At 36.9% G+C, this 22,616-nt stretch overlaps 2 protein-coding genes across 9 annotated transcripts in view; both read left to right on the top strand.

Annotated features, from left to right (window-relative positions):
* The window catches only part of GRIP1 (glutamate receptor interacting protein 1), a 710,404-nt gene that overhangs the window by 264,543 nt on the left and 423,245 nt on the right, over positions 1–22,616 (top strand). For 5 of the 8 annotated variants that reach the window (XM_050748312.1, XM_050748310.1, XM_050748311.1 and 2 more), the window contains exon 1: positions 1,175–2,264. The exons of the other annotated variants lie outside the window; for them this stretch is intronic. In XM_050748312.1, coding sequence (XP_050604269.1) covers positions 2,132–2,264 — 133 coding nt within the window. In that variant the 5' untranslated portion in view covers positions 1,175–2,131. Of the gene's footprint in view, positions 1–1,174; positions 2,265–22,616 lie in introns of those variants that run through there. 8 annotated transcript variants of the gene reach the window in all.
* The window catches only part of LLPH (LLP homolog, long-term synaptic facilitation factor), a 648,032-nt gene continuing 639,827 nt past the window's right edge, over positions 14,412–22,616 (top strand). The window contains exon 1 of the mRNA XM_050748324.1: positions 14,412–14,422. The gene's annotated coding sequence lies outside the window, so the exon portion shown is untranslated. The remainder of the gene's footprint in view (positions 14,423–22,616) is intronic.

The following is a 22,616-nucleotide window of genomic DNA, read 5'->3' as shown; positions in this document are numbered from 1 at the left end:
GAAAAGAATGAACTTTAATGCATGTAATTGTTAGGTAGACAAAATAATCTCTGAACCGGTGTGAAAAATACCTGCTATTACCTGCCGTGATAGTGTTAGCTTCGTGATCTTGGACAAACCACTGAAACACCTTTGAACCTGTTTTTGCTCATGCATAGAAGTATAATGACATTCACCTCATTATTAGGACTGTTAGGTTAAATTAAAAGATTGTGTATTATTATTGTCATATATTTAGTGACTACTCAGGTCTAAACTCCAGATCTTCAAATTTCTCATTCACTATTTGTTAATTGTTCTAGTTTGTTTCGGTTGAGGGAATCAGAATAATAAAGGATTTGAAACCCAAGGACAAGTGATTTTTTAATTTAAAGATGTTCATAAAACATTTTATAGCATCTTTTTGTCAGCATCATTAAATTAGTATTTCTTTTCACAGACTCACTCCTAAGGCATACAAAATGGAAACTTCTGGGAGTAAAGGAACTTCACAGAACCATTGAAAGTAACTACACATTTTAGACATGAAATGTTCTTGGCTGATGAATATTTGCCTTTCTAAGTAAATTTCTCCCTGCTCCATCATTATCAATTTATATCTGAAAATAGGGAACTGTGTAAATCTAGAAGACAGACAAATTGCTTGTGAATCTAACAGAGAGTGCAAAGTGCAGTCAGTTCCCTCTGGGATGATCCTACAAACTTGACATTACACAGATATTGAACAACCTTTATTCAGTAAGAAGCCTTTTAAAAAATTATATTTCTGGAAACATGGAGCTGCAGAATATCATTAGTTTCATTGGTAATATACTGACATGCTTGATTAATTATATTGTAAACAAATCAGATTTTTCCTGGTGTTAAAAATTATCTTTCACTTAAAGACCTGAAGAAAAAAGAAGCTATAGAGGAAAAAAAATTGTTCATGATTAACGCTGACTTCTCTAGACTTTAGAGTACCTCTCTTGTCTAGTATGAAGTGTTGCTGATTGTTGTACTTAAAAATAATTTTTTAAAGCTTGTGATTTTTAGAGATAAAGGATGAACAGCATGTGAGCATATTATGAAATTTCTCTCTTTCCACTGTCTTCACCAAGAAGAATTAAGTTTTGTTTGCTGTTTAGCCCATTTACTTTCATATTTTTTAAAAAATGTGACAATTGAGCTAGGTTTATATTTGAATTCAAGTGTAAGTTGAGTTGGATTATTTGTATTTCTTTTCCCTTAAACCAGGCAGTTTGCTTTATTTGCTGATTATGGTATGCTGTTACTAAGCCTATGAGAAGCTTCTCTGTGAAGTGCATTTTAATATTTAGATCAAACAGTGATTGGAATACATTAATGCCCAGTGGGTAAACGTGTCATTTGAAAGCAGCTGCTGAGCCTTCTCCCTGCTGCTCCAATTAACACATACTGCACACTCCTGTCAGCAAGAGGGCTGTGCATATGGATGAAACCACTTTGCTGCTTATTAATATGATATGCAATAGAGCACAAAGGGTTAATCAGTCCGCCCATTGCAAAACAATAGCTTTTCAAGAGGTTTCCCAAGCACATGTTTTGAGATAATGTGGGCTAGGATTAGGGTGTGGGATTAGCAGGTAGGAAAGTCAGTTCAGTCTCTAACTTTGGTTCAGTCCATTGACTAATATGTTTCCCCGCCCCTCTCTTCTCCTATACCCCCGCCCCGATGATGGGATGGTGGAGATATTGGATAGTGAAATTCTAGTGCTGGGACTCCTCTTGCCTCAGCTGAATCTCTTGAACTTTGTTTTGTTTTGTTTTGAAGCTATTTAAAGTCAAAAGCTTTGCCGTTTGTTTTTTCTCTTAGTCTTTTATTACCATTTCACTTTCTTTCTCTTCCCCCCCCCCTTTTTTTTAAATTACAGATTTGACAATTTATTGAGCTAAATGAGAAATATTGTCAAGGTAAAGCCATATCACTATTATTTTCTTTCCCCTCCTATGGCCAAAGTCACCGTGTTGATGGTAGCCCAGAAGCAGATAGAAGGGTAGCTGTCCTGGTCCAGGTTTGGTATTGGTCATTCATGCTCCACCGACTCGCAGAGCAGCTGGGCTGTTGCTGTGCTCTTGTGCTAGCTGTGCCGTGCTGCACGGTAAGTGAGAGATGGACCGCTTCCTGGGTTTTGTCAAGGCGATAAGAAGATCTAGGAGAAGAAAGGGGAAAAAGTACCGACCAGAAGAGGATTACCACGAGGGCTATGAGGATGTCTATTATTACGCTTCAGAGCATTTTCGAAGTAAGCGCTTCTCTCCATCCTCCGGTTCCTTCTCGCATGCTGGGGCTAACAATAAACCTTGTGTGGAGCCTTAATCTTAAATGCAAAAGGTTTCTCAGATGGTGTTCTCTGTGAGCAGTCTGTAAGTATTGAAGTGCTATGTTTTGCTAGATTTGTTGCAAGAACAGCCATTAGATAATAGCATCTAGACAGTATCACCAGCCAAGGTCTGTACACATTGTTAATATTTTAGGTGGAATTAATTATGTTATTTTAATAAGCCATTCAAAAAAGTTGCAAGCCAACATAGTAGGTGGCCAGAATATGCTCTGTTGTAGTTGTTGCTTTCCTTTTTCTTTCAGAATAGGGAAAGCTAGCTCATTTGGAAGAAATAATTGTTCATGTTCAAGTTGATGTTAATGCTTAATGCTCCTGATACAGACTTCTAGACAGTTATCTGTGATTAATCTGAGATGTTGTTTGTACAAGGAAGTTCAAGTACCTTTCTCTGATGCATGTTTACAATTTTGTTATTAAATAAGGTTCATTCTTATTTGCTGTCAGCTAGAAGCAGTGATACCTGTGGTATCTGTAATATGTCTATATTGAGACATTTGTAAATTAGCTTTTAAATAGAAGAGAACTAGCGTTTTTCTTTTATCTGTCAGTGCTTTAAGTTTCTGGTAAGGTTTAGACTTGTCCCACTAGATTTAAAAGGCCCAGAAATGCCTAAGGGTGCAGAGAGAAAGCAGCTATGCACAGAGATCACTGAGTTTATGATGTGCCCCAAATGGGGGAAGATGACAGTTACATATGATCTACATTTTTAAAAAGGTAAAAATTGTTTATTTGTCTTCTTGAATAAGGATCTTTATAAACTTGTATTTCAATCCTAATTAGTTCTGGTCTTTTGATGTCTGATCATGAATGCATCCCACTTATAACCTCTGAGCATTAACTAATAAATAATTTAAATCTTAATTTCTGTGGTATTGAAAGCCATGAGAATTCCTTCTAAATGCTAGCAGTTCTGTTGTGATTGATGAAGGCTGAGGGTTGAAAATTCATGTGGTGGCGATAATACAAGAATGTAAAATTGTAATTATTTGATATTTGCTTGAGTAATGTGGCTGTATTGCTTTTACCTGAGTAACCTCTGAGTTTTAGAGATGTTTCTCTTTTAAATGTGTGTACATGAATAATGTGTTCTAACAGAGTGACACTCTGTTTCCTAAATTTTGTTTCCATAATATATCCTAGAATTTAACTAAAATTTATGTCACATCAAAAAATATTGTCAGATTGCATGTGTAATTCTGAAAACTTGGAAACTGAAAAAAAAAGCAGCTTATGAACTTTTAATTAGACTGGTAGTCATTGTACAAATTTTTTGCAGTCAATATATACTGAGTCAAATTCATACCGTCTCAGGTTTGTACTGTGATATATGTTTGTAGAAATAGAACTGAACAATATTTCTCAAATGTCTGCATACTGCTAGCTTTGGTAAGAATTTAAAAACAATAGAATTACTCTGTAAGTTTATAAAATGTCCTGACAAGAAGAACTATTTATGGAGGTATCTAAGAAATATTCCCAAACTAGAGTTAGGACAATGATATAATGAAGATAGTAAGTAGTCTTTATACATTAAATGAAATAACTCAAAGAGAATCACGTTTTATCTCATTTGTCAAGGCCATGCTATGGATAAGATGTTAAATAGCAAAAGTCATTTCCTTTAGCTACAAAACTGACATGTTTTTCCTGTGATTTATCAAAAGACACCCATTATGTAATATATAAATTGTGGAGTTAGTTGCAAATTGAGTCCCCAACTTGAAACTACTACATAATAAACAGAATGTGTCAGAGTGGACTCAGGCACTTGGGATTTGGCATTTCATCAAATGTCAAATAGCCAGGGGTTTTAAAGAAGATAAGTCATATAACACAATGACTTCTCAGTGCATCTTTTGGCTTCGGTTTCAGGGCTTCTCTGAATTGGGTAGGGGAGACATTCACTTACATCTTAGTGCTGTAGAAAAGCATTAAAGAGCGGAGACTGACCTTAAAACCAGTCCTCTCAAATGGGTAATATGGTTGAATTCAATTACATCTACAACATATCTGTTTTAATTAGTTTTTGTCATAATTTAAAAGTTTATACTCTATGTGTTTCTCTAGATGGCTTAGAAAAACTATTTACATTAAGGCTGAAAACGTGGTGGAATTTGCTGATGATGTTCACATCTTAGTTAATGGTGCTATCGATGAACCAGAAGTGTCATTCTTATTTTTCTTCTTAGAGTGTTTCTTGAAAGAAACTTAACTCTCTGTCTTGTCAGTTTTTCCTTTGGAGCAGATTGCCACAAGAACTTTATATGTGTAACAATGAAATATTGAGCTATAAAGAACCTCCCAGAAAATTCTCCAAGTTTGCCCTCCCTGTAGTACATTTTCCAGTTCTGATATTTAATTTTATCCTAATTAATGTCTATTCTACTGTGGGTTCTGATACAGAGTTTCACCACCCTTTCCTTCATCTTAAATACAGCATCAGTTATAATCTCATTAAATGCCAGAGTCTGAATTAAAATGTCCATAGGGTCAGATGCTATGAAAGAGAAGTTATTTTAATAATGGATGACTTTTCTGAAATTCCATCAAAACTCAGTTTTAGCAGTGACAATGGTGATAAAATGATTTTAAATCTCCTCTGACTTTATATTGACTTGATGTATGTCAATGTACATGAGATGGTCATGTTTGATTTTTTAAAAAACTGCTTTCATCACTCATCTGTCCTTCATAATTCTAGAGTTAGAGTTGAAATAAACAAGACAGATGCATGCTTTGGGTAAGTCACCAAACATTTCTGGGCTTTTAAAATGTAATACAAGGTGGCTTTGTCTCTAAAGATTTTCCCAGTTATAGAGCTATATTATATACATTTTGAACTTTGCTAGATTTCCAAAACAATTCAGGTAAAGGTATTGACTAGAGAATTTTCATTGGTATTTAAGGCAAAAAGAAATCATCTAAATATCCTGAGGGAATTGTCTTTCTGGCAGGAATGCTCAGTAGGAAGAATTCCTGTTACTTTAGGGTCATAATCTATCACTTAATATTAAGTAGTGTTGGAGAATTTTGATAAACCTTTGAAATTATGAAGATGTTTGTAAATTTGAGACTGCATTTTTTATTTAATCATATCCACCAAGAAGCATCATTTACTTTCTGAAATTCTCACATAGATGATTCATTTGGTATTTTTCCTTGAGAAAAACTTGCTTTGATTACAAAACTGTCATAAACTTGAATGTAGTCAACAGCTAGAAAAGGACCCTAACATTCCATTTCATTATGTTTGGTGTTTTTGTTTTTCACAAAATACTGTGTTATGGTAATGTCTTTTTATAGACTCTGGCAGGTCATATGTTAATTCATCTGTCATAGAAAAATAAAAGGTCTGATTCTATTGTCATGTGTATTTAACCACACTGGATAATATTCAAGCTGTAAGACAGATAATGTATACTATACAAGCAATCTCTTAACACTGTTCTTATACATAACAATCCTGACCTCTTGCTGTCCATGCAGCTGAATTACTTGAGAAGGAAAAATTTGTCTCTTATGAACAGAGGTATGTGAGTCACTCTCATGTACAGTGCTAGTATCTTATACACACGTGTAATGGTATGGAATTAGGTGTAGGGCTCCTCCATAACTGCTGTTCTTGATCTTCTTCCTGACTCACCTAGATTGAAGAAAAGCTGTGTGGTAAAGCTCTCAAGGCAGTCATTAGTGACCAATTAACTTTTCTTACTGAGGTCATTTCAGGGAAACTGGAGAAAGGGAGGAACATGAATATGGTTTAGACCTTCTGAGTAAAAGGGTCATTTGTATGTACAAATTATTTCATTTGTTGTTTTGTTGTTGTTGTTTGCCTATTTTAATAGATATTCAGCAGTAATTGTGATGTGTGTGTATGAAATCATTGTTAGCTAAGTTGTTTTATGATGCATTGTATGCATTTACAATTCCTAGTTAGGCAATTCAGGCTTTAAAGTGTCTTAGATATTCAAATTGCATTTTAAAAGGGTGCTTCACTTTCTTTCATGTCATTGAAAAACACTATGCATTGTTCTTCTTAGAAAAAAAAACAATATTGGTGGGTGTTTGTAGAATGATAATTTTTAGGCTGTGGTGTGGGTGATTAGGTAAGTAATTTATTCTTTAGAGTTTTCCCCCTTTGGTAAATTCATGTAACCACACCCTCTCTGCTTCAGGAAACTGACATCTAATTAGGACTTTCTTTCTTGATAAGTGTACCACAAGGCTAGAGTGAGAACTCTGACATATACTTTGGAAAGATGCCTGATTTGTGCAGAAATATGTGCAAGAGCTGAACATATAATCAAAGGGATTGTTGCCTTCCTCAGCCTGTGGGGGATGACAGGGAAGAGGAAGGAAATGGGGAGGGGAAAAGGAAGGAGAGAGGGAAGCACATTTCATAGACTGTCCTTACTTTTCTAGTGCTTACAAGCATAGAAGCCATTTATTTCTATGTTAAAAATAGTGGGATCATCAAACTGACAGGTCTTGGATGTGAAATCCCGGATGATTCAAGCCTTAGCTGTATTTAGTTTAACTCAAGAAATCCCAGATGAATTAGAAGAAACATCAATTATAAAGAAATAGGGCAAACTTGCTTGTTTTATGACTATACTGCTTATTTTTCTTCCCTAAGAATTGCTTTCCATCTATAGTATATTTGTCTTGTTGAAAATTGATTGGCTAGCATGTTCCATTTGTTGGTTATTTTGTATTACCAACTTTCTTGTCTCAAGCTATATTTTTTTCTACATGGAATAAAGAAATATTAAAGTTGAAAGGGACCTTAGAATCTACTTTGTCAACTTGAGTATTTTTTTAGACAAAATAACTAATATATAAACAAGTTAATCGACTTACGGAGTCCCCACTGATCATCGTGGAACTGGGAATAGCAGCCAGACTCCCTTATTGGGTCTGGTCCTTCACCTCTTATCCCCACTCTGTTTTAGCTCACTGATGAGCCTTCTGGTGATATTTAAGCTCCAGGATCATCTACATATAAATATAACTGCTTAGTTCCCTGATATGTGGCTTTATTTTTTTTTGAACAGTAGGCTATCTTATCTTAAACTCTTGAACAAAAACGAACTCCTAATTAAATATTGCAAGTCAAATTAACATGCTATTATATTTACAGATGATGTTAATTTACGTGATTGTCAGTGGCTCAAAAACCAGAGGTGATTTTCTGTATCACTTCTTATTTGCTCTATGGTTCGCAAATATAACTACCTTCATCCATGAATATTCTTTCAAGGGACTTAATTTGGCATAATTATTTCAGACAGTATTAGGGTTAGGAGGGACTTTGGAGTCCAGTTGGTAAAGGCATACTATCTGAAATAGAAAGTCCTTCTTCGATATCCCAGCTATATGGACATCTAGCTTTCATTTAAATCCTTCCAATGTGAACACGTTCATTTCCAGACAAGGCAAGTTACTGAATAAACCTATGCCTCCTTTAAATAAATTGTAAGTTATATGTTAAGTTGCTGGCTTATTCTAAGAAATACAATATGTGTTCAAAATCTATATCTTGACCCAAATAAACATAGACTATTTAATGTGCAATAAAATTTCATGCTTGCTTTTTATTCACATTACTCTTTCACGGATGTAACATATGGCATGTGGAGGTGAGTAATTCCTTCAATGCTATTTCTGTTTTAACTATACAAACTCAGAAGAGCTCTGTATTGGGCCCACATCCATGTGGTAATTTTTATTTCTTGTTTTCTTCTTTTTTGTTGATTTCCACAAGATCACCAAAGCTTCTATTTATTTAATAAAAAGCATATTCTAGTGCTTTCTGTTTGCATGATGTAGTGGTCATCTATTTGTCTGCCTTAAAACTCTTTTCATTCCCCTTGGAAGAGCAGTGTTCATGTTTAAAATACTCCTGTTTCTCCGTCAGTTCTGTCATTATTGATTGATCAAAACTGTGATCATTTGGGTTACAATTATAGAAAATTACCACGTTTTAGTCTTTAGTGATTTGTCTGTTAATGAGCTCATAAACTGAGCTGAGTCAATCAGTATGCTCCTGTGGGACTTTGCAAATTCAACCCAGTGCACTGTGCTCATGGAGAAACCATTCTGGAGTGGGAGGGAATCGAGCACACATCCAAAGGAGATGGACATGAAGGATCAAGAGGCTCCCCTCAGGACTGTAGTCACTAATTCCAGTCCTTAAAGTCTCTAGTTTAGAGAATTAGAAAGGACCAGAACCCGGATTGGAACTCAGATCAGCTAGTTTCAAGTTTGATAGTCTTGGTAAGCTCTTATTTGGAAAATATGATTCTTTAGTTATTTTCATTTGATCGAAATAAATACTACAGATGGATACTGTATTCCTTCCATAAAAGTTCCCATTCTCCCAAAATATAATTCTCTTAATGGGACTAAAAACTATGTGACTTTGGATGAATCATGTGGGTCAGTATGCTTCTTCAGTTTTCTGTTTGTAAAATGGGATACTAAATCCCAGTGGAGAGTGCTGAAGACCCAAGAGAGAGGAATCACTGGCAGGTCTAGTCAGTAGAGCTGTGCCTCCCCAGAGCAGCATACATCCCAAACAGCTGGAAGAAGGGGATAGCTAGTAGGCAAATTTAAACAGACGACGTTCCACTTAGCAGCATAACTGCAGTGCATTTAACATTCTTTGCCCTTACTTTTCATTTAGAGAGTTAAGTCTTGTTTTAGAGGGGAACACACAACTTCCCCATGTACCTTTCACCAGATCATTCACCATGATGCCAGATGGAAACATGCCTAGTGGTATATTAGAATATAATAGAACTTCTAATCTGCTTTTTAAAATTTGAAGTGTTGGAATTCTACCCACTATCTCACTAACTATTAAATAAGCTTAAACAACCAAAAAACTTTTCTGAAACATCCATCTGTGGAACTGAATTATTTGGATCTGTAGATATAAACTAAACATCAGCAACTAGGTTTATAGATATGTAGAAACTGAGTTGAATTTCAATTGATATACCAAACCTTTGAAGATCTCTGTTTTAGAAATTATTTGAACTGGCTCCAAAATAGTATGAGATTGTGATTAAATAAGTTATTCATAATTAATAATATTGTAAATAAGATATAATGCTTTAATTTTCTTCTTACCATCTTTATTTCAAGAAGATTGTATTTGTGGTAAGCATCCCACCATTTTTATTCATTCAGCAATTACTTGATGATGCACATGTCAAGTGTCATTCTCCATGCTGGAGATACCGTGGTACAGAAGACAGAGGAGGCCCTTGCCCTACTGGAGTTAGCAAGCTAAAAAGAAAACAGAAAAACTAGTGGCAAGTGCAATGAAGAAAACCAGATTGAAGTTTTGGGATGGAGTGCTGGAGGTGGTGAGAAGGGTGAGCGTTTGAGATAGAGTGTTCGTTCTTGGAGAACAGGATGTTGGGATGCCCCTGATTGAAGAGACAGAGTCATTGTGTAATCTGAGTAGGAGGCTGGGGCATAAAGCCTCCAGAGATAAAAGTGTATTCATTCTAATACAGTACTTCCCTTCCATCTTCTGGTTGGCTTGTTTCCTTGACGTTCATTTGTTAAACCAGTTTTTGTTTTTGTTTTTGTTTTAAATTCAGAATCCATTTTTTCCTAGGAAAAATGTAGATTTAAAACCAGGCCTAATCATGAAGTCTTTTTGCAATATTTCATTAACAGGTAAAGGATGACTGTGGCCAAAGGGGGCATAGTTGCTGGAGAAAACCTATTTTGCTGAGAAAGACAGGGCTGCTGTTGCTATTTACATAGAGGAGTCTTCTGTTAATATACTGTTGCAAAGTTAGGCATTGTGTAAAGTGGGGGTGGTGATTTGGGGATATGAGAAGATGGTTTGCTCTGTCTGTAGAATAGTTGTCAATAATCTTCTCTGTATTTGGATCCTAAACATCCACTGAGCATGATTCTTAAGCTAAAAGTATACTTACCATGTCATCAGAGGATACTAAAATGTATGACTGCTTTATAGTTTGTTGTTTTTTGTAGAACAAAATTATTTTATGCTTCTCCCTGGTCTTTCAAGTACACTCCATTATAAAGATTCTCAATGGCTTTTGTACGCCCAAGGAAAGATTATATGTCAAAGAAATTATTTCCAGAAAGTGCACAAAGTTGTACAGGGTCTTTCAGGTTACAGCCCACAGCATCACCATCTTCTGTGCTTTGTGGAGAATTAGACCCTTTATATTACTATTGTAGATTATGTTACTATCAGTAGATAAATAGGGAATTGTATATTGCTTGTTGGAATAAGTTATTTTCTACATAACTTACTATTTGTTAAATATGATTTAGAGGATTGGTCTTTTATGTTTAAAAATTTAATGTAAGATGAAATACCTGTTTTCTGATAATTAATCTGAACTGCTTTTCAGGATGCAGTCTAGCCAACAAACTTAAAATTTATGTGTAGTTTCAGAACAGTGGCAAACATTTTGTGAAAACAGGTGCTTTTGATTACTGCTGAGCTGGTCTTATGTTTTCACATTGTGCTTCTGCTGTCAGTGGTATGTGGTTCATGAATTTTCAGGTGCAGAAAATAACATTTGATTTGTGAAGCCCCATTTTTGAGATAAAACTAGGCACATGTCAAATGTAAGCAATATGGAATGTGAAGCCAACAATGGCATCCTTGCTGATTCTAAAAATTGGATATAGGTTAACAAATAGCTGTAGTGGAAAGTTTTACAAATGATTACAGCTCTGGTTAATACTTGTTTTTGTAAACTGTAATCTGCATGCAAAAAAATTAAGTTCTGCAAGTATTTTGAAGACATGAATATGAACTTATTATACCTTGAAAAATTTTGCTGAGTACATTTCACCCTGCTTATAATCGTGATCACTTTTAGGGGAACAGCTGTTAAAATTTAGGGTGAGATGTACGGGTACTCAGCAGTTGGTTGCAAATTTCCACTTTATGGATTTACAGTGGTCTTCCATTGGGGAATCCCCAACACCTTAAAACTGTTATTTACGGCTGGTTTCATCTGCCAATGCCAAGTTTTCATGATTTATAGGAACAAACACCTCTCTCTTTTATTCTTAAAAATTGCAAATCTTTTGCGTTATGGTGTTTTTAGCACTATTTGGAAGATGATCAGGCATAAAAGGAATTGTAAAGCTAAGAACTGTTGGGATCTTCCAATCCAGCCCTCTGATTTTGCATAAGTTTAGTATCTCTAACAACAGAGTAATTTGCTCAGTAATTGTTTAAGGCTTAAAGAGAGAAAATATCTAACTCAAGATTACACAGCTCAGAATAGAAGTAACGTAAGTATTTAAGTCTCTGAACTTGGTGTATTTTTAATCGTATCCTCCCGCATACCTCCCATTGCTTCAAACACTGCCTTCATGTGTGAAGTTTCCCACAGCCCTGCTCACTCTCCCAAGGGTTAGCCCTGGAGCCTCTGTGTATGTGACTGGCACCCCACTTACTCCATTGTGTTGTGATTACTTACATACCGTGTCCTTTTGTGAGTGCCATATCCTCATCTTTGTATTCCAGCATCTAGGACAGTGCCTGGGCCATCTATAGATGTTTCTGTCTTAAAAACCTGTGAGGAAGACTGATTCCCATAAGTCACCCACAGAAACCTATCTCATTACTTTGTACTCACTATTCATGTGTTTGAAATGATTAGGAAGTTTAGAAAACCATACTGTGGCTGTAAGAATCTTAGTTTGCCATATCCATGATTCTGATACTATTCCTCTCCATCTACTATTCTGTGTAGCATAGGAAAACACAGCTCTTGCAGCAAATGTTTTGAAAATCCAAATGCAAGGAAAATAGAAGGGAAAGCAGTGGTTATACTTTATAAGATTCTTATAGACCTACCTTTTCCTTTTCAACACACACTTGCTACGAAGTTTATTATGCTTGATCTCCTGAGATCAGTGCATGCTAGGCCCTGTGCTTACTAATTTATGTGCATTAGCTCATTTAATCCATACAACTCCATGAGATTAATACTATTATCTTTATTTTCCAGACAAAACTTGAGCCAAATGAGCTTAATTAATTTTCCAAATGTTACACAATTGTCGGTATGTTAGCTATTATCAGCAAATATGCATTAAGCAGTACTATGTGCTGAGAGCCATGGCAGGAGTGTCCCAGCTCCCAACTGCAGTGCTGAGTGCCATCCTTCCCCATGTTGCTGGTCAACTGTGCCTTCGTGATGGCAGCCTCAATCCTCATGATGGATTGATAAACTCATGAGTCAGCCTGGATATAATTCTATGTCTCCAAAAGGAGAAAAAGCAGCAAATGCAACATGCTGTTGTGACTAACCATTTTTGTAACTTCTCAGTACGTTCATTCAATTATTTTGTATTCAGTTGTACTTTGAATAGGAGAATTTACCTTACACTCTAGTGTGACTTTGTTGTTATTGTTTTTTTCCCACTGAATCTGAAATTAGCGACTGATGTATGTGATTCACAGCATACTTGGACTGGAAGAAAACTTATCACCAAGGTAAGCAAACAGATCTACTTCGGAGTTGGGACCTTGACTCAGGTTTGTGTATAATCCCTCAGCGACGTAGAACAAGAGCAGGAGGGCTGTGACATTGTCCTGTGTCACATCCAGCCATCAGAATATTTGAATATGAATGCATTTTGTGTCTGTAATACCTAGAACTCAAATTATGAAAAGCTAAACAGTCCAAAAGCAATGCATCTATATAAACAAAAATATGAATGTGGGTATAAAACTTTCATAAGAGCAGAGAGTTCTCTGAGGGATTCCAAATAAATCCTAGAATTCATGAGAATTGGAAGGCTATATCGGAACTAGTTTTATTTATTTATATTTTTATTACTAAGTCACACATGAATCATATTCTCCTCTTCCATGAATAAAGTAAATACCCACATATCAAATTTACTGATAGGAAATATTTTTCAAATAGAGTGAAATTATTCACTATAAAACACATGCGTTTTTAGTGAATATTATTTGGATTATTGGCAGCAATGGTCAGGGAACTCTTAGTGTCAGGTTGTGTAATTTATGTTATCTAGTTTGAACTTGGCTTTGTTAAAGTGTTCTACTTGGAGTGTTGTAATTGTCTCAGACAATTAGCTATGTGTTCTTTTCATTTGAAAGGTTTGGTTTTTTATTTTTTAGTTTTTACTTCATAAAATTGAGTGTTCCTCAATCAGAACTTGCAATATTTCATTTCAATGAGACAGAGATCTCTTGGTTTGAGTTGTAATAGCAAACCTCAGAGATAGTCCCATATAGCTTGGGCAACATAAGGAGACCCTGTCTCTATAAAAAATTGACTTTTTAAATTATTTTATTTTGTCGATATGGGGTTTTGTCATATTGCCCAGGCTGTTCTTGAACTCCTGAGCTCAAGCTCGCCCCTTGGCCTCTCAAAGTGCTGGGTTACAGGTCTGAGCCACCATGCCCAGCTTCTCAAAAAAATTTAACATCAGCCAGTCACAGTGGTGCGTGCCTGTAATCCCAGCTACTTGGGAGAAGGGGGTAGGGACACTGAGGCAGAGGGATCACTTGGGCCCAGTAGGTCAAGGCTATAGTGAGCCATGATCATGCTACTGCACTGCAAAAAAGAAAAAAGAAAGAAATGGTCTGATATGATTTGGAGCTATTTGATGTTATGTACAAGTGCAAATATTAAGCTTTGTAGAGAAAAGTCATAGTACAGTGTATCATTTCTAAGAGTTTCAAATCAGTTCTTTTGCTTTGTTAAGGTATTTGGTAGCTCTTACATTTATCAGGTTCTTCTCTACTTTTGTATCTATTTTTTTCCTCAAAAGTTTCATAAAATCTCATTTTCCCACCTCTTTCTCATGAGGAAACTGGAATGTTAAACTTTCCAGGCACTTCAATCCCCTACCAGTCATCCCCACATGTGAGAATGTTGTTGACTTCTCTAACTCAGGAATGGAAAATCAAATGCTGCGTGTTCACATTTTTAAGTGGAAGCTAAGCAAAGACATACAGAGTGGTATTAATGGACACTGGAGGCTCAGAAGAGGGGAGGGTAAGGGGGATGAGGGTTAAAAAGCTACATATTGGGTACAATGTACACTATTCGGGTGACAGGTGCAGTAAAATCTCAGCACCAGTATACAACTCATCTGTGTAACTAAAAACCACTTGTACCCCTAAAGCTACTGAAATTATACATATCTAATATTATGAATATCAAAAAGGAGTATTGTTGAGTTATTCTTCGATTAGGTATTCAGTTCCCTGATAAATCACCAGGCCCCTCAAGTATTTGTTTCTTCTCGAGATTTCATCCTAACAGCCCTGCCAATGCTGAACCTTAGCTCCATCAAACCATCTGTGGTCTTCACTCCTGCTACTGACATTACTGGAAGAAAAAAACTGTATAACCATAGTGGTTGGCTACATTACAGATTTATGAGTTCCAGCCTCAGCTGGGTTCTCAACACTAGTCATCAATCTTTTGTCTTTATCTCCAGCCACTCTCTTTCCCTTTCCCTTTCCCTAAGCAATCATTCCCAAATCGCATCTCTCTTCTGAAGTCCCAGCCTGCTCCTCCCATCCTGAAACATACTGTCAACTAAAGATAGGGGCTACTTCTTAGTTTACTTGACTCTGCTTCTTCCACCTTCTAAATATCTTTTACGAAAACTTCCACTATGCAGCATGCACTTTCCTGTCCCCAAAACACAAAGCAGATGCCTGGTTCACTTAGAGTGATTGAGTGATGCCTTGTGGCCCTCTGGATTCTGCACCTGCCATTCTACTGAAAAGGATTCATCAGAGATCACCAGTGATCTCCTTATTCCAAATTTGGTGGTCTTTGAGACTTTCTTAATTTCGTTGAGCTTCCTGTAGCAACTGTACCAGTCATCATTTTGGTCTTTGAGTCTTTCCTGTCTTGGCTTCTATGACCCATCTTCTTTCCAGTCCTCCAGCCTCTCTTTGATATCTTCTCCTTCCTCCCGCTCTTTCCCCTTGACTGTGGGGTACAGCACTGGCCCTTCTCCCTTCTCACTCTTTGAATTCTTCCTGGGCAATCTCTGCCTCCCTCTTTTTGTAATTTAGATGTCACAAATGAGCTCTGGATTTATGTTGCCAACTGTCATCTGGGTGGTCCATTACCAGAGATTTCAACTTTTCCTAAACTGAACTCAATACCTTAGCTCTCCTACCCAAAATGTTCCCTCTACCTTTCTTCTCTCTTTTAGCTATAAAGGCACTGTCCTCTAAAAACTAGGAACCTTGAGTTCATTTCTCATTCCTTACATTATCTAAATTTTCTATTATATTTTATCTACTTCATCTACTTTATACTTCATCTTTGTATTCCCTCTACACCCGGGGTAGTCCATAGTTAGAGCTTAATAAATGTTTAATTTTATTTTATTTCACACCAAACTGTAGATAACTAGAATAGTGGATTTCAAGGGACAGATCTATCTCCAACTTTAAAGTATATATTAATATTTAGGCCTACTGGAAAGATACTTGGCAGTTTACAATGCCTCAAGGCTAAAATTTTTTGAGATAAAGTATTCCGTTCATGTCACAGTACTTAAATTCATGATTCTGACCTTGTTTATTAAAAGCAAAGTGGGCAACTTGAGTCCGAAGGACCTATGTAGCTGGAAATATTAGCTTGGAGTCCAGAATTCAATAACCATTGATTGTGCAGTCCAAAGCAGTTTATTGTTGATATCTTTTCCCTAAAATGAAATCAATTATTCTTGCCTGTGCATTTTTATTAAGGGATCTGCTGTTTGGACTAGAATGATGAATTTAAGTCCAGTGGCATATTGAAAATAAAGTGTTTTTCAGTGACCTCAAAATGTTGATCTAATGAATCACAAATTATATTAAAGAAAGTTTAGTGGAGAAGGCAATAGAAGTAATGAGAACGTTTAATGGATTCTAAATGGTAGCTCTAAACACTTTACATTTAACATCAAATAACATTTTTTCTCTTTTTTGTAAGATAGGAACTTTTCTGCTTATAAAAGTTATTAATTGGTCTAATCAAAATGATTAGAATTTGCATGTTCCTTGTATTTTTCACTCAGTTTTTCTGTAAACAATCACTGTAACTATCTTTTCACAGAGAATAAATTAAGATGAAAGTATGAGTTTTATATTCAAGGGAGAAGTAATTCAGATTGCATGGTTTTGAAAAGAGTGATCAAAACAACTATGTTTAGAATACAAATTTCAAATTTAAGGACATGTTTAAATAGTTAATGGAAAAAATTTTTGCATGCCGGTAAACAGCAAATTAATTATGGACCATTCTTATCTATTTCTATAGTAAAGCTTGTGTATTATAGTTTTGGTAATAACCATTGCAATAATTATGATTTTATATTATTTAAAAATTTTACAATGCTATAACATACATTGTCCTTTTTGGTCTTTCTAGCCATCTTATAAGTTCATAAATCAGCTATTGTTACTGTTATTCCTCATTTTATAGATGAGAAAGCAAAAGCACTGAAAATTTAAATCGCTTATCCAGTGTCACACAACTAGTGAGTAGTGGCACTCCTCCTGATTCACTTATTTCCAAATCTTATGGGATTTTCTCCTCTCCTAAATGGACTTAGAGCTCTTTGAAACAAGCTGCCCATCCGACTTAATTCTCCTGTGCCTGGAACATAGCAGGTTCTCAGTGTGTATTTGTAAAACAGATTCATGTAAACTAGAATGGAATTTCAAGTGTGAGCCTTTTTGTAAAGAATTTTACTACTCAAATACCATATTTTGTCAACATAATAGAATTATGCGGTACCTTGAATATATTGAAATTGCATTTTAAAGTTCTAAAAATAGAGTAATTGAGAGTTGTCTTGGAAAACGTAACAAAAAGGCAAAGGATGAGTATTTTATTGTTAATCTATTTAATTCCTTTCTATCAGTTATCTATTATCTATTGCTGCATGACAAATTGCCCCCAAATTTGGCAGCTTAAAAAAACAAACATTTCTTCTCTCATAGTTTCTGTGGATCGGGAATATTGGTGCAGCTTAGCTGGATCCTCAGGTTCATGGTCTCTCAGAAAGCTGTGACCAAAGTAGGCTGGGGTACAATCATCTCTCGGCTGGAATGGGGTGGGATCCCGTCTAAGTACACCAACATAGCTGCAGGCAGGTCTCAAGTTCTAGATGGCTATTGTATGGAGATACCAGTTTTGTGGGGGGTTTTTTCTCCCCACAAATACCCCTCTCCATTGAGCAGCTCAAACAAGACAACTGGTCACTATTAGAGCAGGTGTGCCAGAGAGAGCAAGAAAGGGTGTGCAAGACAAAAACCACAGTTTTTTTTTTTTTTTTTAATCTCAGAAGTGACATCTCATCACTGTAGCCTTCTGTTTATTAGAAGAGAGTCACTAGATCCAGCCTATACTCAAGAGGAAGGGATTACATCTCCCTAGTATGCAATACTAGGAGGATACTAGGAGGTCTCAATCATTTGGGCCATCTGAATACTACCTATCTTATTCATGTTAATATTATTTTTCAACCATTGTAAACTGAAAAATAAAATTCCAGCAGACTGAGCTCTACCGTGTCCAGACTTTTTAAGGGAAAGCTACAGAAGTTCAGCTCAAACTGGCTTTAGCTAAAAAAAAGTAATTTATTTTTGTATGTTTTGTATTTAAGAAAAAAGTCTCAGTGTTGTCCTGACAGTAGGTGCAGCAGAGTTCTGTTCTGTTCTGCATTGGCACTCAACTTTGCTTTCTAAATAGTTTTGAATGGATTCTATCAATCTGTCTTGTGCTCCCTGACTACCCCTATGGCAGGGGTGTGTGAAATACTCCAGTTGACCAATCCTGGGTCACTTGCCCACCCCTGGAACCCGGGGAAAGTGACAGAAGCCGACATGTAAATCATATGAACTCAGAGTGGAGGAAAGAAACCTTGAGGTGCTGTGACCTCAATAAGGCCCCTTGGCTGATGGTAGGCAGATCCCTTCGGCCCACAGCACCCGTCGGTCACGCTTTAAGTCCCTACCTGTTCTAACTCATGCAGTTTACTTTTGGGGGTATCTTAGTTCATTCAGGCTGCTGTAACAAAATACTGTAGACTGGGTACCTTATAGACAACAGAAATGTATTTCTCATAGTTCTGGAACTTGGAAATTCCAAGATCAAGGCACAGGTAGATTCAGTGTTGGGTAAGGGTCAGTTGCTCATAGATGATGCCTTCTAGCTGTGTCCTTACATGGCAGAAGGAACAAGGCAACTCTCTGGGATCTCTTTTATAAGGGCAGTGATTCCATCTGTGAAGCTCTGCCCTGCCCTCATGATCTAATCACCTCTCCGAGGCTTCACTTCTTAATACCATCAACACCTCAGGGTTTAGGATTTCAGCATATGAATTTGCAGGGGAGGGGACATGGTGGAAGACACAGACAATTCAGATCATAGCACTGGTGGACTTAAAGATGTACAGGATAACATATCTTTTTTTGGTGGCAGAAATGGGAAGAGAATTATTCTTCTCAATAAAAGAATGTGTGCTAAATAATGTTTAAAATCAATAGCAAAAGCTAAGCCACAGTTTTGCAATATGAATGTGTCTTCTGGAAACAAAATGTCCTAAACTTTCTGTGTAACCTTTAATTGTTAGTAGAGCACATCCCCAGCACTGAATTCAGTTCATCTGTCTGGAGCTTTAGAATGAAAACAAAGCCTTATTACTGTGTTGACTTACAGAAAACACAGGTGTGTGTGCACAGATAGTAATTGGGCTCAGCTGGGGCCATTTAGGGGTCAAATACTAGGTATCCAAGGTTGCTCGTGTGTAAAATTAAACCTCATAAGCTGTAGTCACAGCTTTATAGCAGCTGGCTTATTGTTTTGCTTTAGATTTCTTCTTCCTCTTTAGAGCCCACTCTGCACCCCCACTTTCAGGTATCGAAAGGATTAGATCTGAGGGTCAGCTGCGGCTCTTTTTCAGAGACAAAATAGAATTGTTACATAGTTCTTAAGACTAAATTATACTGTATTAGGTCAATGGCAAAAGCAAAGATCATTTGTTAAGCCTTAGTGCTGTTTTCTACTCTGCGGTTCCATATAAACGGGGTGTTGCTCAAGGCTCCTTCTCTCAATAATGACTGTTGGCTTCTCTGCTTCCTAGTCCTGTGAGAACCCTTGGGAGTCAGTATGTCTGGACAGCCAATAGACCAAGGAGGCTCTCATCCTCCTTCCAGCTGCAGCACCTCCCAGGCAGAGTATTTGGTGTTCCACCAACATTCACCCTTGAGTGCTCACCAGTAGATATTGGGTAAAGCACTGGGGGCTGCTGGGAAAAGCAGAACATAGTCAGTGTCTGAGGATGAAACCAGAGATAAATGATTTGGGTTGGGGAGGAAGAGAAAGCAACAGCCTAACTAGTCTCAGGTTGAATGGACATGAAGGTGAAGTTGCCTCCTGAAGCTGTCCCCAGCCCTGCTGCTGTCTTGCAGGTTGCCGTAAGACACAGTGCTATTCCCTCCAGGTCTGTCCACCAACAAAGTTCTATGGCCTCCATACATCTCATGTGTGTGGCCGCTATGCCAATCCAAATTCCTCTTTCCTCTATCCGACCATGTGTATTGATTTTTATTTTGCAAAATGTGGTTGTCATATCCATCTACCAGAATGGGTTTTGGTTTTCTACCCCCCAACTCCAAATTCCTAGTCGTCTTCTCCTCCTCCTTAACCCTTATTCCATTCAAAAAGCTATAATTTCAATACAAAAACTTAGTGTCATTTGTTAAACCAAATTGCTTTATTTTTATTTTTTTGTGTGACAGGGTCTTGCTTTGTCACCCAGGCTAGAGTGCAGTGGTGCAGTCATATCTCACTGTAACCTCCATCTCCTGGGCTTGAGCAATCCTCCCACCTCAGCCTCCTGAGTAGCTGGGACTATTGGTGCATACCTCCATGCCCGGCTAATTTTTAAATTTTTTTGTAGAGTTAAAGTCTTTCTGTTTTGCCCAGGCTGGTCTCAAACTCCTGGCCTCAAGCAATCCTCCTACCTCAGCCTCCCAAAGTGCTGAGATTATAGGTGTGAGCCACCATGCCCAGTCCTGCTTTTGTTTTACAAGTCAGTTAAGTATGTGATTATCTGATAATCCAGGTTAGTATTAACGAAGTTTTTGTTTTGTTTGGCTTTTGTTTTTGTTTTTGCTTATTAACCCAAATGAATCTCTAAATGATGGAATTTCAGGCAGAGTAAGAGAGAATTTTGGGTTGGGTCACTTTAGTACATTTGACTAAGTATATTCCACTTAAATAAAAGGTCACATTTTGATATGGGGAACTTGCAGCCTCTCCCACCAGAAATATTTCCATCTCCTCAACCTTTTTCTTTTTGAGGCAGGGTCTTGCTGTGTTGCCAAGGCTGGAGTGCAGTGGCACAATCACAGCTCACCACAGCCTCCACCCTCCAGGCTGAAGTCATCCTCCCCCGTCAGCCTCGTGAGCAACTGGGACTATAGGAACGTGCCACCATGCCCAGCTAACTTTTTTTTTTTTTTTTTAAATTCTTGGAAGAGTCAGGGTTTCACCATGTTTTGCCCAGGCCAGTCTTGAACTCCTGAGCTCAAGCAATCTGCCCACCTCGGCCTCCCAAAGTGCTGGGATTACAGGCATGAGCCACCGTGCCTGGCCCTCAACCTTTTTTCTTCAACTAGCTCTTGACTTTTTCCTACTTTCCTCTTCTTATATCCACCTTTTTTATTTGGAGTTCAAGGCCTATGCTGATCTAGTAAAATATTATTCAGTACAAGTCAGTAGAGTATGAAACTCATTTTAAAATAAGCTTTCAGATGTGATAAGAAAGACAGCCAGAACATGGAAGGTAGTGGTAGTCCTACTATACTCTGGGCTGCTCAGACCTCATGGGCAATGTGTTATTTGCTTCAGGGAGATGTGGACAAACTGAAGCACTGCCAGAGAAGAATGACTAGACATATGAAAGGTGCATATGGCTTGACTGAAAGAACAGAAGGTGCCTATTCTGGTCAAGACAAGACTTCACAGAAAAATAACAGAGAGGAGGTTGGAGGTACAATAGTGCTAACTTGCATAACCCATGAATATGCTCTGTGTGACTCTTAAAAACAAAGCTAAGACCAGGGAGTAGTTTTTCAGAAAGATTTTATTTTCCTGAAAACAGTAACATCTTTCCTATGACCATGGTTAGTGATGCTATAGAAGGAATGTATACATAAGAATTAGGATAGCAAATAGATTATGTGCTAACTGCAGTCAACTGGTGGAAGCTGGCTGTAGAGGATAGTCATTATGAGCATGGACATTGGATTAAAATGAGTCTGGCTTTCAGTGCCAGCTCAGCCCCTGCCAACTGTTAAGCTAACCCCTGATTCTCAGTGTCCACATCTCTAAAAGACAATATAATATTACGTACCTCATTAGGATATCGTGACGTTATAAAAATGAAATGATGCATGTGAAGAGGTTAGTACAGTGCTGTGCAAATAATAGATAATCAATGTTACTATTGGGAAAGATAGTGAAGGTCAGAGGAATCTGTGTTTGGTGGGAAAGCAGGCCCTATCAATTAGTGATGTCTGCTGTGAGTGAAAGTAGGCCACATATTTATCATCCTTGGGGTAGAGCTGGATAAAGTGATCATTTATGCTCAATCCTCCTATTTTACTTTTCATGTAACATAGTTATCTACTTACAACTTAAAAAAATTAGACAAAATATTGGCTTAAATTAGAGGCCTTCTCTTTCCATTTTCCCTGCTGTCCCTGTGTTCTTAATTATATAAGTTTGAAATTATGACAATTATATGGAAAGTAAATACCATTTTTGTTCTTCTGTTAACCTTGGTAGTCTTACAACATAAATGAGTCGAAAGGAAATGTACTTTGCAATGCATAATGAATGAGCCTGCACTTCTTAAATATCTCAGTTCTACTACAGGTTAGATATTTAGAAAGAATGTGAGGAAAATCAAATCTTAATGCAAACTATCTTTTGCCAAATATAATTTCTTATCTGAATTTTAAAAAATATTTGTATTGATCTCAAACCTGAGTTCAATACTTTAAATAGTATTGAAAAAATACTAGCAGTTTTTTTTTTTTTTTTAGCACTTTAAGGTATAAGTGGTTACCTAGACTCTATTTAGAATTCCTTATCTTAAATATCCATGGATACTTAAGAAAACTGTAAAATTGATGTGTTGGCCATGAATTTTTAACCCTGCTTATTGAATGTT

This window comes from Macaca thibetana, chromosome 11 (assembly GCF_024542745.1).
Source record: "Macaca thibetana thibetana isolate TM-01 chromosome 11, ASM2454274v1, whole genome shotgun sequence".
Lineage (NCBI taxonomy): Eukaryota > Metazoa > Chordata > Mammalia > Primates > Cercopithecidae > Macaca > Macaca thibetana.
Note: the sequence above shows the minus strand (reverse complement) of the source record. Positions and strands in the feature narration are given on the sequence as shown.